Here is a 16,865-nt window from a genome sequence, read left to right as displayed (position 1 = left end):
TTGAAACCCAAGTAAGAGTTGAGTGAGGCATGTAAGAGTTGAGTTGCACTTTTACATCATGCATGAAACATATTCGTTATTGCATATCTTTGCCATGTTTGACTGCTGTGGCATGCGTCATCGTGGTTTGAGGGAATGTGTGTGTGGAATGTTCCAGAATTTAGCCTCTCATTGTGAGAACTGGCATATCAACTCCATGCCAAATAAGATTTTAGTTGTATACCCATATCACACCAGTTGAACATATGGTAAACCACAGTACACATACCAATAGGCGCATGTGGGTAGCGATTTGGCATAATGCATGTAAGGACGACCCACATTTCATCCATGGTTATAACGTGAAAACTTTGGTCATAAAGTTTTATAGTACTGCCTTACAAATATTATTAACTTTATTAATAGATTACTTGTACAAGATGTACATTCATATTGTGTGAATCAACAGAGCCACATTATAACAGAACCGTATGGCAAGTGATGTATAAGCATGCTTGCATAACTCACAAAACTTAAGATATGATGGTAACGCTGACAATAATGGGTAGAAGTTCCACAGAACTTAAAATAAATTCAAATGTGTTCGAAAAGTATTTCATATTTTTACCATCCCTGAAATGTTTGTCAACCCCAAACACACTACACTTAATGCAATGTACAACAGTCACTCTTTTCCATTCAAACAATTGCAAAAGTAAAGTAAAAAAGACATTTTTAATGCAAAGCCACATAAAATTTAACACCCATAGTTATAGCTCATTTATCAAAATTCAAACTAAATAATAAATAAAAAGCAGTCATAAATTGAGTCAGTAATTAATAATAGAGCCACTGTTAAACAACCGCTAATATGGTCTCTGAAAAACATCACAAATAATAATATATTTGTTAGAGGTAGACCACTAGGATCATTATAGACTTCCAAGGCATTGGAAAAATGGAAAAGGGACAGCCCCAAAATAATTTGAATTGAATTTCCAAATGTTGCTCTTGCTTACATCTTCCTGTGTGTGTGTGCATATGTGTGTGTGTGTGTGTGTGTGTGTGTGTGTGTGTGTGTGTGTGTGTGTGTGCGCGCGTCTGTGTGCATGTGTGTGCGTGTGTATGTGTGTGTGTGTCAGAGAGAGAGAGAATATAATACATATTGTGGAAAATGATAAGAAGGATGCTTTATTTTGGCTTTGTGGTGTTTTCGTGATACAGTAGTAAGAAATATTCATGTTGTGCTCTCATCGTTTTAATATCAGTAAGCATTGTCCTCATGTTGAATAAAGTACTTTAGTAATCATCATTTTTATATATTCTCACAGTTTAATTTAACTATTTAAATAGTTAATTATGGAGCTTATATTGTGCAAGCATAAAACAATGAACATTTGCTCAAATTTAGTACTTATGTTTGTTAAAGATACATGCTTTTACATATTCTTTTATATTAATCAAGTAAAATTATGTATGTGCCCAATGAATCTTTTAAGAATTACACATATTCAACTGTGAATGTGTCCTTAAAGACAAATGTAGATGTTAAGCACATTTGGGGGGTGCTTCCCTTCATCTGGATTTTGCGTCAGATGAACAGGAGTCTCAGATCCTAGTCCTTCTGCCATTGCTCTGGACAAAACCAAGCTTGTCTACCCCAACAAGTTATCATTGTTTCTGTATGTGTCCGAAACCGTGTTTAAATATTGTCAAACTCCAGGACATTTGGCATATGATTTCAAATGAATTGCCACTTACAACTCCTATCGAAAACAAATGTGTCAGTTTGACAAAGAAAGTGAATATATTGATATCAGAGCCATAGGAAGCCCTGAAAACCATTATTATTAGTATTATCATTATTATTATTATTAGGATTATTATTATTATTATTATTATTATTATTATTATTATTATTATTAACTGACTGCTTGGACATTTTTTTCATATTTACAGTATTGCACTTAACTGCACAAAATTGCATTTCAGTTTAACTGAAACTTCATTAAAATATTAAATTACATAAAAGCAATTACCCTTTGTCCTTTTGATGCCTTTTGGTGTTGTCAACCCCCTCTCTGCTTGTGGGTTGCCTCTAATATTAAAAGTAGTATATACGCTTTAGCTTGGATTGTAAACAACTTGATACAAGACCTGAAGTGCAAAAGCAATGTTTTTCTTTTCTTTTTTTGGCCATGGTATGGCACAATTAGAGAACAAATGGCAGGAGATGAGAATAAAAGTTATCAATCCTGCAAGACACAAGCCCGGCAGAAATACAGCAACACAAAATCCCCTCCAGAATAGAAAATAAGTATCAAGTACGCCGAAAACAAAGCTTTTTTTTCCCTCAGTGCCGCCGCCCTCCTGCATGCCCGCAGCTTCGGTAAATCAAGATGGAGTGAAAGTCTTTTGCAGAACATGACGAATATTGACTATTGTTCATGGCAGTGATTAACACGTTCAGACAGATATCAGATGCAGATGGAGGCCAGGCCCAGAGAGTCCTCCCTTCAGCCAAACGCATGCACGCCGGCAGGAGCACAGTGGTCAGAGACGAACGTGACCTCCCGCACAAGGCTCAAAAAAACCCTGTGTTTCCGTCGGCGCTGGGTCCATCGCCCAACGTCAGTGACGCTCTAGTTTTGTTCGGGTTTTTTTTTTAGAAAGTCTTCTCGTGTTTAAAATAAAGAAACAAAAGGCGTGATCTTAGACAGACATCCAGACATTTTTGTATGGTCCTGGGGCAGTGATGTCTGACTGGAAGGGACTCAGCCACCGGCCTCCAAGAAGTCCTGCCTGTTGGGCGAAAAGTAAGAGGTGATTTCATTGGTATTTAATTACCTTTTTTTTCTTACAAGTGGTTGTTTTGGCAGCTGGTTTTTTGTGACAATTTTCCTTTTTTAGTGTTTTTCTTTTTCTTTGTTTTAACTGTGAGTGTCCTGGCCTTTTCACAGGCACAGTCTTGTGTGAAAAGCAATTATCTGAGAGGTCAGAGCAGCGGAGGTGCCCGGGGGGAGGGGTCATAGGCCCAGCGCCTCCGCGTGTTTTCTTGCCTTGAGTCTGAGGTCAGCGATGCTCGAGTTCTTGCTGTTGCTCTTGGCCGCGGCAGCTACAGCGGCCGCTGCGGAGGCAGAGTCAGCCAGCGACGCGATTGGTAGTCCAAAGGGTGGGGGCGGGAACATCAAGTAGGGAGCGTGAGCAGCTAGGTGGGGGTGGAGGTGGGGGTGCGAGTGGGTTACTCCTTCCAACTGCAGTTGAGCCTGTACCTGACGAGAAAGTCAAACAGACAACAGTTACCTCACAGTTTGACCTAAAATGGGAGTTTGCTCCAGTTTTTTTCTCTAAACCAAAAATTCAGGGTTACCTTTATTTTATTTTTGTCCAAAAAGCATATAATTTAATTCTATATAATCGTATTTAACTTAAACCTAATGCAAACATACTCACGTTACTTTAAAATAATCTGCAGATTAATATAATCCTTACTTAAAGTTTGGCGTTCCCAAATTCCACTGAAATTCCTGTGTTTTGTCCCTCAAATGATGTCACGATTGCTTTAAATCGAGATAGGCATATTTCTTTATTGTTTATTGATATCTATACTTTATATGATGATAAATAGCCTAAGAGTCGGATGACGGGCATGAAAGATTGGGGCATGGAAGCTTAGAAGGCTATGGTCAGCATGTTAGACATTTCTGGAGATCTACCGTATTATGTAATGCGGGGAAATGAGTATTAATATTAGCATTAGTCCTGAGAATAAAACAACTAATTTTGAAAATAACTTCAGTTAAAGTAGGCGTATAGTATTTGTAGGATACATAGCTTTCTGAACACAGACCAGCTCTGTCCAAAATTAAATAGGCTATCGGGGAATTCCTTTCTTTGTTTTGCGTTCGTCATAAACTGCCTCTGATACCCGAGTACACCGCAAACATAATTGTTTCCAGCTGAATTATTCAAAATTTCTACAAAGGAAGAGAGGGACATCCTTGATTTTTGTCGGTGTTTGAAAGTGTTTGTGACGCGGGAGGGAGGAAAGGCTCCGCGCGAAGGAGCACGGTCCCGTTCGTCTGGCGGAAAGTGAGGTGGCGGGCATTCGCGAGACACGGAGCTCGGTTTGGCACAACGTAGCTCATTTTACAGCCCTAATGTCTCAGTACTACGACAGCGGCTCAACGCCAAAAACTGTCATTACATTATTTCTCCATTCCATAATCTCTTTCATCTCCCGATGCTAGCCTTCTCTGTTGACTTAATTAGAGACGCTTTCCTCAAAGGCGATGTGGTGAGTTCATCACTGGTGCCTTTTAAATATTCTCCAGATCAAATGTCTCTTGGGCTCTCTCGCCGGCTACCAAATGAGCCCCGGAGGTGAAAGGTAAACTGGGGTTGAACGTCTTTTGCCTTAAACATAGGCCTACCCCAATATTTAATTACCACTCCTTGGAACGCAGTGGACCGTCATAATAAAAATAGTATTTCTGTTTTACGTAAAAATCGATTATGTAACATTTCTTCTTGGTCTTAGTTTAAGATGAGCTTATACTTATTTCTTTTTCAAGATCAGACTTCAAACCACTTCATACAGTCGTGTTTATGGTCTGTAATCTAATATGTTTTTTCAGCTTTACTGTCCTAGTAGAACTGCAACACAACCACATGCAGCATATTCCATATCCAGCTATGATAGACGCCTAATATTAAATTAGGAACATCGTGTCAGTGCATAACATTTTCTATGTCTGTGCTAGCTCTGTAATATGTTAGCTCTCACATACAGTGTAATACCCATGCATATTGATCTCACAATAATCAAGAAAAGAAAAGCCACAATTTGCTACAAAATACGAAAAGCTAAAATTCTGTTATTATATTATAATTACGTCTGTTTTTTATGCAAATGTTCAAAAGCAATTAGAGCACCTCACTTGTATGCCAAAATATAAATATACCATTCTCGACTTTATTTCAATGTTGATAACATTTAAACATTAATTTACCATTGCCATACTATATTGTTTAAATGCCAAAGTGATTCATTCCGGATAGTCCTATACACAACAAAAGCTTACTTGTTAACTCTGACTTTCTTTAGAGAACGTACACAAACACTATCAGAGTTCATTATAATTTGACACTTTACTGTGCAAAGTAATTGGAAGACATACCTGCTGAAAAGGCATTCTAAGAGTACCCATGTTCACATAAGGAGCGACTCTGCATGCATCCAAGTGGCTTGCAGTACCTAAAATAACACCTGGAAAACACACAGTGCTAGTCAGCTGAAATAGCAACCCTAAGCGTGGTTTTTTTTTCCTGTCCTATGCCCCAGAATGTTGGCCTGATAATATACTGAAATTAGTACAGTAAAGAACCTATACCTTCCAACTTCTATAACAGCTGGATGAAGAGTGCTGTAACATATGTGTGGTTCAATCACAGCCTCATAGAGGCCCATGGATACACTCTCACACACACACACACACACACACACACACACATGTATATATATATATATATATATATATATATATATATATATATATATATATATATATATATATAATTTTATTAATTGTTTTAGATCAAAGAGTAGGCTGCAATCTCAATAAAGACTGCAGAACACTCCTCAGTATAGTATCAATGCCTCATCTGAAGTTGCAATGAATTAAAACTGGATTACCTTTATGCATTTGGTTTTCTTGTTTCCGGCACTTTGCTCTTCTGTTTTGAAACCAAACCTGAAAAAATATAAAGGCTGTGTGAATACGTTTGGGTCCCAGTGACATTTTATAACATTTTTATTTTAATTTTAATAATTATCCTTTTATCCTCATGCACATAAGAGCAATGCAGCCAGTATGCAGTCTTACCGATAAAACAGACAAAGAAAGCAGATAAATAAACTTTAAATATTGTGGCTAATTATAAATGAAACATCATCTGATCTTGTACTGTTGGAACAATAATAGGGCTACAATGAAAAAGAAGAGGAAAACGAGTATGTAGCAATCAAAAGTGTTATTTGCTACCTCAACAAGTTATTTCTGTTTCTGTGGGCCTGTTTCTCTACTCTAACAAAACAATGTTTTAAACATTTAAGAGCTGTATTGATGCATTGGCCTACTTCTCCCCTAAATACATCAGCATCTGCCTTAAACGTTAAGACTAAATATGTGGGAAGATGTTACCATCTCCTGACACTCTGTTTATTACTCTCCAAAGAGGCTTAATTAATCGAGTTATACTAGCATTAGACAAGCAACTTTTCCCAAACATGTGCCTATTTTACGGCAGTCATTTGCAAGAACGTAAGTAATGGTTAAGGTAAAATGGCATTGTTTAATCACAGACCGAAGCTGTTTTTAATTTAAGTAATTTTGCGCAATACAACAGCAAAGACAAAACACTGATCATAAAACTAGCGTGTGATTACGCTATCGGTTACCTATCTATTGATTGTAGATATGCACTACACACATAAATTCCAACAACAATTGTAAAATCAAAATACGGATGTGGTTCGCTTAATTTATATTCCAAATCAAATTACAAGAACAAATCGCTGTGGGAAATAATTTCAAATCTACAGTATTAGGCTATGTGTGGCTTTGAATCGCCATTGTAAATTAACAAGACATTGTCATTAATGAAATTACATTAACAAGACAATTGCTGGGTTCCCGACCCATTTCCAATGTTTATTGTAATAATAACGTTGCTAATAATAATAATAATAATAATAATAATAATAATAATAATAATAATAATAATAAATAAATAAATAAATAAAAAATGAATGTAACAACATCTTGTTGTTGTTTCATACATAGGGAAGTTCCAACTGAAGTAAATCAAACGTTTTGCAGCTATGGATCAATTCAAATTATCCCTGACTATCCTAAGTAAAGTGGACTACACTGGTTTAGACAGTTATTTCTTCATTAAGGACCACTCAATGATGCACTTCACAAATGCTATAATATGATTTCCTTTTGATTTTTATTACAGACAGTGAATAATGACATTTAATTTAGGTCTGCACCCGAAACCAAAAGATATTAGTAGTAATCGAATTACCGCCTGCTCCTCACCAAGGTCTCATAACTTTCAATTATGTGCTTGACAAGTGGACGGTGTGGGGTTTCGATACAACACTAAAATATAGGCTAATATCAGCTATCTACCACCAGTCTTACAATTCACTTACAATAGATTTTCGGTAGAAATTGAAAATGTGTCCCTTATCGACTGATGTGCAGTGCCCAAGTGGTTTATGACTATTAGACTATTTTAAGTGAGCGGTGCAAACCATTTCAGCTTTTTACAAATGCAAAGTGAGTTATTTTCGATTGCATTGATATTTCATCTTTATAGGCACCGTTTTTACGCTCAGACCAACTCTCTCGCTCTCTCTTGCTCTTGTTTTGTCATTCCATATTGCCTTTATTCAGTTTTTCCTCTGACTGAAACTACTTTTTTTAAATTGAGCTTGCAAGCTGTCACATAGGCTTCCAATATTGCTTATTCTTCCCATTAACTTGCGGAACACGAGATATCCCACTGAAAGAGTTACGGCACAATGAAATTATCACAAATAATTTTTTATGGGAACAGTATATCAAGCCATTGGCAGATATTACAAAGGAAACGCTGGAGAAAATGAGATGAGTGACATAAGAAGATGTCCCCTGCAGCAGCGGTTCAATCTCTTCATTAATTTTTATGATGTGGTTATATCTATCTGTTGTACATGAGAACCTTTTCTTGTGAATTTAGCTAGGCTACAGACAGAACTAACTTGTAAAAAAATAGTATCAGCTTACCGTATGCTGTCATGCATTTCACTAGGCTACTAAAAATATTACGAATCACATTAATCGAAAGTTAGCTACATGATGCAGATACTGACTGAAATAACAATAGATGGTTGCCTTTGTTATAAACATATATCAAAATGTAACCATAAGCCTATATCCAGAAGATAAAGAAGAATAGTTGGCAAGCTCCTACGATGATTGATATTTTAGAATGGTTGTGCCGTTGAAACGAAGAAGAAATAACTACGTTAAAATTATTTTTAGGCCTATGTCACCTGTTTTTTATTTAGAGCTGATAGCACGACTCACTGCGCAGAATTGTACAGTAGCTCTAAATTAACCCATTTACGTGTCTAGGCATTGCACCTTAACCTAAATTTAAAAATATTGGCTAGTTGTGGCCATGGAAATTGTCAAATTGATTTTTGTTTGCATTACATGGCGGTGGGTGTAGCCTATTTATAAAATATGAAACAAGTAGGCTAATATATTTTCATTTTTAAAATGATAACATACTGGCACGCTAGGCCTACAAAAAGATGATAAAACATTTTAATATCATGACAGGATAATTCTTGAGTAGGCCTATAGCCTGATATATTCAGCTTCAATGTCTACGCCGCAGTGACGCAAATAGGCCTAGGTAAAATGCAATTTTCAGTTACATTGTTTTTTGTAATTAGGCTATAATTCCATCTGAATATATAATCTGTGTATAATCTATATAATAAAATGCATTTTCTTTGCGGTTGTTTTTTTTGGCTTGTCATACGGTTTTTTATACATGCAGCAGACCCGCCTCGTCCGTAAACGAAAGATTATATAGGCCTGCTGGTCTATATTTAAGTGAAATGTTCTGTCAGCTACAACAAAAGCATCAACAATATAAATAGGCTATGACAGAAATATTCCACTTGCTTTCCAAATAGCTTTATGCTATAGATTTACAGGCTCTAAGAAACAATAATTTCGGCTTCATCTGTTTGTGAGAATGTGCACTTACCATACCAAATGTATTTTATAATTGTATTGCGTTGTTTAAACAATCGGTAATGGGCTTTCGAACAGGTTTCACTGAATAGTTAGCTTCAATTCGTTATTTTCAATCACTTGGATAAACCATGGTGAATATACTAAGTAGCAGCTGCCTATATTTAACCTCCAGGTATATGGAAAATATGTAGGCCTAATATTGATAGGGGGCTTACCTGGACCCTGGCTTCCGATAATCCTAGCCTTTGACTCAGCTCCTCTCTCATGAAGGCGTCTGGATAGTGTGTCTCATCAAAGAGTCTTTCCAGCTCGTTTAGTTGTTCCAAAGTGAAATTTGTCCGACTGCGTCTCTGTTTGAGTTTTGCTTGTGCATCTTCGTCTTCGGATTTCACTTCCTCCTTCTTCTCTTTGCATTCGTATAACCCTGCTTGAACAAACCACATTTAAAAACCAGATCGGGGATTTAAAAGCAAGCAGGCCCTTTGCAAACAACGGCTGTGGTCTTCAAAGTAACCAGAAAGTGTAGCCTCGTTACTGACAGATGAATAACGAGGAAGCATCAGTCAAGACATAAAAAGTTATTTGGACAGGAAAATATAGGCATGACGCAGCTATAGGCCTACAGGTTTTTGTAATACTACATTTAGAAAGCTGGTGTCTTCAACAGGAAGTCGTTTCATACAAATAGGCCTGAAATTGTCAAAGCCAGCGATGTATCCCTGCCTAAGAGGATGCGTCAGAAAATAACAACAAACAAATCTGTCGGTTAAATTCAAGTTTCAGATATGCATACATTGCTCAATTTCTAAGGGTTTTGAATAAGTATTACCCGAATGGGCATATATAAAGTATTGGCCTATATTATCATTATTATTATTAGCCTATTATCATCATCATCATCATCATCATCATCATCATCATCATCACCATTATTATTAGCTATTGGGCTATTATTATTATTTTGTTGCACATTTTGTTTACAATGAGTAATAACATGACAACGTGACATTTCTCGGATACTAACTTAATAGTAAAATATGTTCTCGTTATCTGAATATGGAAACAAAGGCTTCTTTGAGAATCTTGTCTGTAGGGTACAAATGTAATATAGCCGATTATTTTACAATGGTGACAAAATAAAATGTTTTAAAATATAGACGACAAATAGGCTTGCCTAGTCGTTGTCGTGTCGTTTTAAAAGTGTGAAATTGCACGTCCTAACATATGAATGTATGGAGTGTATGGAATGCATTAGAATCGGCTTTAATATTCGTTTATTTTGCCTTGCTTCTTTAAAAAAAAATGTATAAGCATACAATCACACCAAATCCATCAATACTACAAATAGTAGCCTATTATGACAAAAAATGTCCAACACAGACCACTTTTATTCGAAGAGAAAATAATAAACAGTGAGATTTTCCGCCTCGAAGAAACTTTTGTTCATGTTATATTTTGATCAATAGTATAACCTATATATAGCAACAAACATAGCGTACTATTAAAATCGATGTCGCGTCATCCAAAACGTGCTTCACTAAAGGGTCGATAGCGTTTCAAGTGCACCCACAACCCGCAAAACATGGATGTCCCAGACGCAAGGACACACACACACACACATGCACGCATACACGAGCCGCTTCTTGAAATAAACGGAAATATAGCCTACTTACCTTCAGAAGCCCTTGTAACACCGAATTCCTTTAGTTTTTCTTTTTCCAGCTCGATGTGTTCTTTGTATAAGTGCACGGGACAATGGTTACTGGTTTCATTGATGTCCTGAAGGTTCGTCTCCGAGTTGCTCAGCTCCCTTGCTCGCGCTAAGCCACTCTCCAAAACTTCCCTGTATGTGATGCTCTCTTTGCTGGTCTCCTTCGTTTTTTGGTCGAACGATTTAGAGACAAAAGCCGTAAGTTCTTCCATGGCTGCTCAGTGGTCCTGATAACAGAAATCCACTTTATATTTGCAAATGGTATTACTTGATCCGCTGCTTCTTCTGAGAAACCAGTCTAATGTCGGGGTGTGGGAGGTTAGATCAGTCCTGCTGTTATGTCTGTGTTTTTCAGATCACACTATTTATACAGGGCTTACTCAGCCCAGCCCCCATCTCAATGTCTTGAGCAATTACGGGCGGCCCTACATTCAGAATTCAACTTTCAGCGGCTTTTGCTGAAATCAATGCTCCAATGGAGCCGGCTAATTTAATTACAATTCATTAAAGCAGACAACCTATAGTGGCGTATGGCGAATTTTAAAATTGCACACATAACCCAGGGTCCTTAATTGGTTTCCGTGCTAATTCTATCATCACACATATCAAACGTGTATAGCCTATAGAGGGAGCGGACGTACTTGACCTATAGGCTACTTGTTGTAACTTCAACAATGAAAAACGTTACTCTGTAGGCGTATGCTGTATTAAAATATTTGCAATTAGGCTACTTATTGCCGAAATGAATTTAATGTTTAGGTTATTATGTTGTCTATTGCCGTAGAGCCATATATTTTCAAGGCCTACACAGCGAATTTTTGTATTGTCTTACTGATTAAATACCCAGCTGTCACTTTTGTCATTTTCACCAAATTACAAATGCAATATATAATATGTTTATATAACTTTATAATAGGAATTGCAAAATTGGTGTACTGTTGTTGAACTTCTATCCTAATTATTTAAAGACATTAGCCTACACACTGCATAACACTTCTTCAGATTTCTATGCATTGTATTATTTCATTTCAATATTTCTCCACAATTTGCACACAACAAATACAAAGAGTCAACTTATGTTTACCCAGTCCAGTTTTTCCGATTTCAGTGGTGCGACGTCATTGGATGTGGGCTATCTTCAAGAAACCCCAGAGGGCCAATACAGCCGTATCTTTGTACTTCGACAGAAAATAAAAGCACCAATAAAAGCACATTTTCTTAGTCAACTATGCCCCGGTTAGATCAGCTCTCAATGCACAACCGCCATACTTTTTAATTGACCTCAACGATTTACCAGTGCCGAGCCTTGCCCTATGTAGAGGGCAGTTGGTCGAATTGTTTTTTTTATTTTCTTTAATCATATAGGTTTATACTAAAAATCAGGCTCTATCTACAAAGGTTGTTTCAGATTTTTTCCCCCAGAAATTTTATTTCCTACATTCAGCCAACACTTGGCCGTGAAACATACTGCATAAGTCTGATATATCCAGCCTTTTTCTTCATGTGCATATTATGAGTAATTGTATATTCATTCTTTCCTAACAGATCGCATTTATTACGTCTAATATTGCCCTCCAATATAAGATGCGCGAGAAGAAAACGCCACAAGGCGCATTACATGCACACACGCTTCAATGTAACACAGGTGTATGATGACGTGCATTAATCGACATTGCTCATGTTAGTAAAATAGGAAGTAATCAGATTCTCATTGAACACCGCTTTTCATCTGAACAATTGCATTGACTCATGCATCTGCATATCCCTCGATAACACGTGCGTAGGTTAATTTATATTTAGGGATATACCGCATGGTCGGTTTATAAGTAGCCTAGGCCTACTGTATATTAGCTGTGTAAACACTTCTAGGCAAGAAAGATGTTTCTGGAGCTCCAATGTTTGCATATTTTACATAAAGGCTAGGTTGCATATTGCAGAGCTATGTGGTTTACCACATTTTCTTTTTACAGTGTGTGTCTGTGTTTTGTGCATTTCTATCCTTCAGTATTTCTTTTACGATTTTAATATTTCTGATAGCCGGCCAGAAAACCTAATCTTATATTAGGCTACTTATTGATCTTAAAGAGGAACTGTAAAATGCCCTCTTATAATGCGTACTCATTCAGAGTGAGGCCTATTTTGAATATCGGCTTCCGAGGAATATGACGCTTGAAGCGTCCGTATACGCTTGTATACATGTGAAATATGTCCACTGATAATGCGTGTGATATATAGGCACATAAACACAATGTCACCAATCATGAAGCATATCCACTTAGAGGTCTATGTTTCTTCAGAATGGCCAAATTGCAGTTGCTCAATGCGCAATACAGACCACTTAAATGTGAACACACAACATGCAGGCCTGAAAATAAACGACCTTTTCTATAAATCTTGCTAACGTATTCTCTCTGAATCGTTTACGTCCATCTTGTCTTGCACACTGATTTGGATGATTGGCCCATTGAAGGTCGATTGAAACACAGTAGATTATCTACATGTGGTTTCCTATCTAACAGCACCCTCGAGGGTATAGGACAACTGCCGCAGAAATCGGCCAGCGCCGTTCATTCCAGTCATATTGAAGCAGCACCGCACCAAATCATCCATAGTTAGGCACTACGTATGTTTGAAATTCTCATGCGTACTATTTATTTATTTATTTATTTATTTATTTATTTATTTATTTATTTATTTATTTATTTATTTATTTATTGTAGACCAATATTTTATCTCATAACGTCGACTCAAGGTTCTATGGGGGTATTTTACAGTGTAATGTAGTGACAGGTCATTTAATCAAACAATTATTTGTTCGCAGTAAGACCTCAAATTTCGCAGGTAAGTTTTACTGATGGACAATCTATATGACCCACGGTAGCATAGAATTTTCAGAAGACGTCTTTTATTGCTTGTCACATGGACCCATAAGACCCATTATGTGTATGTAGCTTACATTTTCTTATTTGAATAATTATATGTATTTGCTTAGTAGCTAATTTATCCATTTTTAATCTGTAAACACTATTATTCATTATCATTTCTTGATTAAAGGAAAATTATTAGCGCAATAATCAATAGGTATTCTGAAGTTATTAATTTTTACTGCTTTCCAACTGTTGTGTAACATTAGTTGTTTATGAATGGGAGGAACTAACAACTGCAGAATTGCATATTCTGTACTGTATTCTTTACAGCTTCCAACAATGTGAGATGCATGCAATAGATGGAATTATTGACCGACTGGCATGTCCTTTTGTTCATTAATAATAATAATAATAATAATAATAATAATAATAATAATAATAATAATAAAAAAGTTAATAGTTGACATTTTCACTCACAATCTCACCATCGAGATGTTCTTCTTCTGAAGCTCTTGAAATTCACGTGTTTCCGTTTCTTTATGACCTATAGGGCCAAAATGTTGTGAAATGTCCCCTGGGAAAACAGTACCATGTTGCAGCTTCAGACACATACACTGTTAAATCTACAGTGTTCATCATACTAACATAGATCATACCATTGCAAAATGTGTAGAATGTAGAGCCCCAGCATAAAATGAACAATATTATTTAAAATAGTTTACTATGCTGCTTATTCCATATACTCCTGTATTACAATAATTTTAATGTTTCCCGTTTCAGTCAAAGTGAAATGTGTTTGTTTGCATTATAAATGTACACACGAAATGCTTTTCTGCGTAGCCCGTTTAGTATTATGCTCGTTAAAATTGTATGTCCTTATGATAATACAGAAATGATTGTAGGTTTAATCTAGACTTTGCGTTGTGCTGGATTTCGTCAGTGATCGAGAGTGACCAGTAACTTGTCACTCTGAAGACATTTGTATGATTGCATGCTACTTTTGCTATGTCAAATAATTAAAGGATCGCTAGATTAAATTTGAACTATCTAACGTACTGCGTAGACTGGAGAATGCAAATCACACACTTCGGTTTTAAATTCCGATTTATGGGCCCTATTGTACTCATATGTAATCACTTATCTGTTTAATTAACATCGGGCATTTTACAGTGCATTTTCAAGATAATTAACTGAATCGTTGAAATCTAATGCTTTCGCTTAACATTATCAGAACTATTATCTGAACTATTTCAAGAAAGTTGCATGACTCTACGAAATGGGTCCGGAGAATGATTTAATCAGCTTTGATCAATCAGTGCTCTTTTTCTGTAAAGCTATTTAATAGTACCCAGATGCACTGTTAATTGATTTCCACTTAAAAGATAGCTTAGAGCAAGTCATGTAAATATTGAACCATTTCACATTCAATTTCTGTTTTTCTCCCTGTGGAGGATCCATGGTATAGCAGATACTAGACGATACAATCCCACTATCTTTACATCCCAGAGCCTGTGGCCAGGTTGGAGATACAGATACTGCAATAAACATGTATAATTACAATCCAGAATCAGCCCAACCGTATGGTTTAGTGTTTAACTGCCCTCTTTTTCTTGTGCGCATTTAGTGCCAGCGGAGTGCTCTCACTGAAGGAAACAATTGGCCGTGATTAGAGTAGCCTATTTCCTTTTATGTAAACAGTGGGCATGAATACCATAGTTCTGGTTCCAAAATGTTGATACAGTATAATTATAAAATTATTTATCTTTTCCGCAATTCACAAACAGTACCTCTGATTATCTCTGAGTGAATATTGACTACACTTTTAATACACTTTATTCAGCACTATACACTCTACATTTGTGAAATCATACACAGTAAAACGCATGGTGTTAAATAAACTCTACTTCTAACTCTGAAAGAGAGGAAGTGGTCCCCAGTGGACTCATTTCATCCTGAGTTGAAATGACACTGACCGTTTTATTAAATTTAAATGCATTGTTTTAGAGGTCATTTTTAAGCACTTCTTATTCCTTGAGCATAGAGAACGGCAGGCAGACATTTCACCTTTTGGCTGGAAAGCCATTGATTTCTTGGCCCCTGCAGTGTAGGGTTACAACACTGAGACTTGGAGCACCACTCATTTCTAACTAGAGAGAGAGAGAGCTGGTTGCTAATAAAGTGGCGGAAAAGTCAAGACCTTTCTGCAGGAATCCCAGGCTAAGTCTCACAAGAGCTACAGCAGTGTTTGAACTCGTTCCCTCACATGGATTAATCCCTTGTACGCAACGGATGAATGCTTCTCAATTCATATTGAACGATTCTTGATATTTTCCATATGGAGTTAAGATATGTTACATCACTTGCCTGGCAATTCTAAAGTTGTTCAAATTGATTTCACATGTCAAAATACGTCATGTACCGAGTGAACTGTTCATTCGAAATAATGGTAAATATAATGATTTTCAGTGAGATAGGTAATAGAATTCATTGAAATGTAAAGTTTTCAGATATATTGAACTCATAAAAGATGAACACTTAAAATATCCCCAAAGGGTACTCTAGACATGATAAATGTTATAGGAATGTCTGTTCCTTCTTATATTACCAGCTGAGTGCCAAGATTACTTTAACACTGCATTGGTCCCTGTCTAATATGGATAGACACATATGATCCAGAATTTTATGATTGCTACAATGAGTGGTATTTATCACTTGAAAATATCAGTAATGATGTAAGAATACATTATTATTCGAACAAGCTATTCAGCCTATTTAACCTCACCATTTATTTACAAATAGAGAGTGTCCAGTTCTGTGTCAAGCCAATTTTAAAATAATATTTCCTGATATCTGTGCAGAATTTGCCATTTGTTCATTTCAACCTATGCTCCCTTGATCTAGTGACAGAACTCTCCCTGAAAAAATCTTTGTAGTTCCCTTTGTTAATCCTTTTTATGAATTTAACAATGATATATTTTTGCATAAATGCGATATCATTCTATGAAATTTGATTGATTTTGATTTGATTGATACTTTTGCTCAGTGAAAATTGTCTCTGACTTTTCTTTGGTTAAAGAAAGGAACCTTGTGTGTTGCCATGACAGAGGAGCATGAGAAACAAATGTCAACCAATTTCAGTGAGTCAGAAGTTATTCCAAGTTTCAAAGGCAGATTCACAGCTGAGACGCTCATTGTTGCCCCAAGAAGACCAGACTGCTCCGGGTGCAACTAGTCATAGCATAGCTGATATCGTTTGTTCTTTGTCCACTTGTGTAGAGTGCTTATTGCGCAGTACTTTGTCATGTACATACAGTGACTGCCCGACAATAAACAGACACATTACATGGGTTGATGTCCCATATGTACATATGGCTTGTATTGACAGACATATATTAACTGTAGAACACACAGCGAATTTGCAGGGAACATTTCTTCTGTCTTATTATAAGTACTGCCACACAAATTACTGTCAATATGTTCCAG

The 16,865-nt window shown here is 36.5% G+C and overlaps 1 protein-coding gene across 2 annotated transcripts; it reads right to left on the bottom strand.

The window, feature by feature from the left end:
* Positions 1 to 373: 373 nt before the first annotated feature.
* On the bottom strand, positions 374 to 10,727 carry LOC133124768 (short stature homeobox protein-like). Of its 2 annotated transcripts, XM_061236231.1 has the most exons (6): positions 10,478 to 10,727; positions 9,020 to 9,228; positions 5,675 to 5,732; positions 5,160 to 5,248; positions 3,039 to 3,251; positions 374 to 2,781 (listed from the first exon to the last, which is right to left on the bottom strand). In XM_061236231.1, exons 1-6 carry the CDS (start codon positions 10,725 to 10,727, stop codon positions 2,692 to 2,694), a joined length of 909 nt encoding a protein of 302 aa, XP_061092215.1. In that variant the 3' UTR covers positions 374 to 2,691. The 2 variants fall into 2 exon arrangements, with proteins under 2 accessions (XP_061092215.1, XP_061092216.1); XM_061236232.1 differs by lacking the exon at positions 374 to 2,781 and having other exon boundaries at positions 3,006 to 3,262; positions 5,120 to 5,248.
* Positions 10,728 to 16,865: the final 6,138 nt, after the last annotated feature.

Source organism: Conger conger, chromosome 3 (genome assembly GCF_963514075.1).
Source record: "Conger conger chromosome 3, fConCon1.1, whole genome shotgun sequence".
In the NCBI taxonomy this organism is placed as follows: Eukaryota; Metazoa; Chordata; class Actinopteri; order Anguilliformes; family Congridae; genus Conger; species Conger conger.
This window is presented reverse-complemented; position numbering and strand designations above follow the sequence as displayed.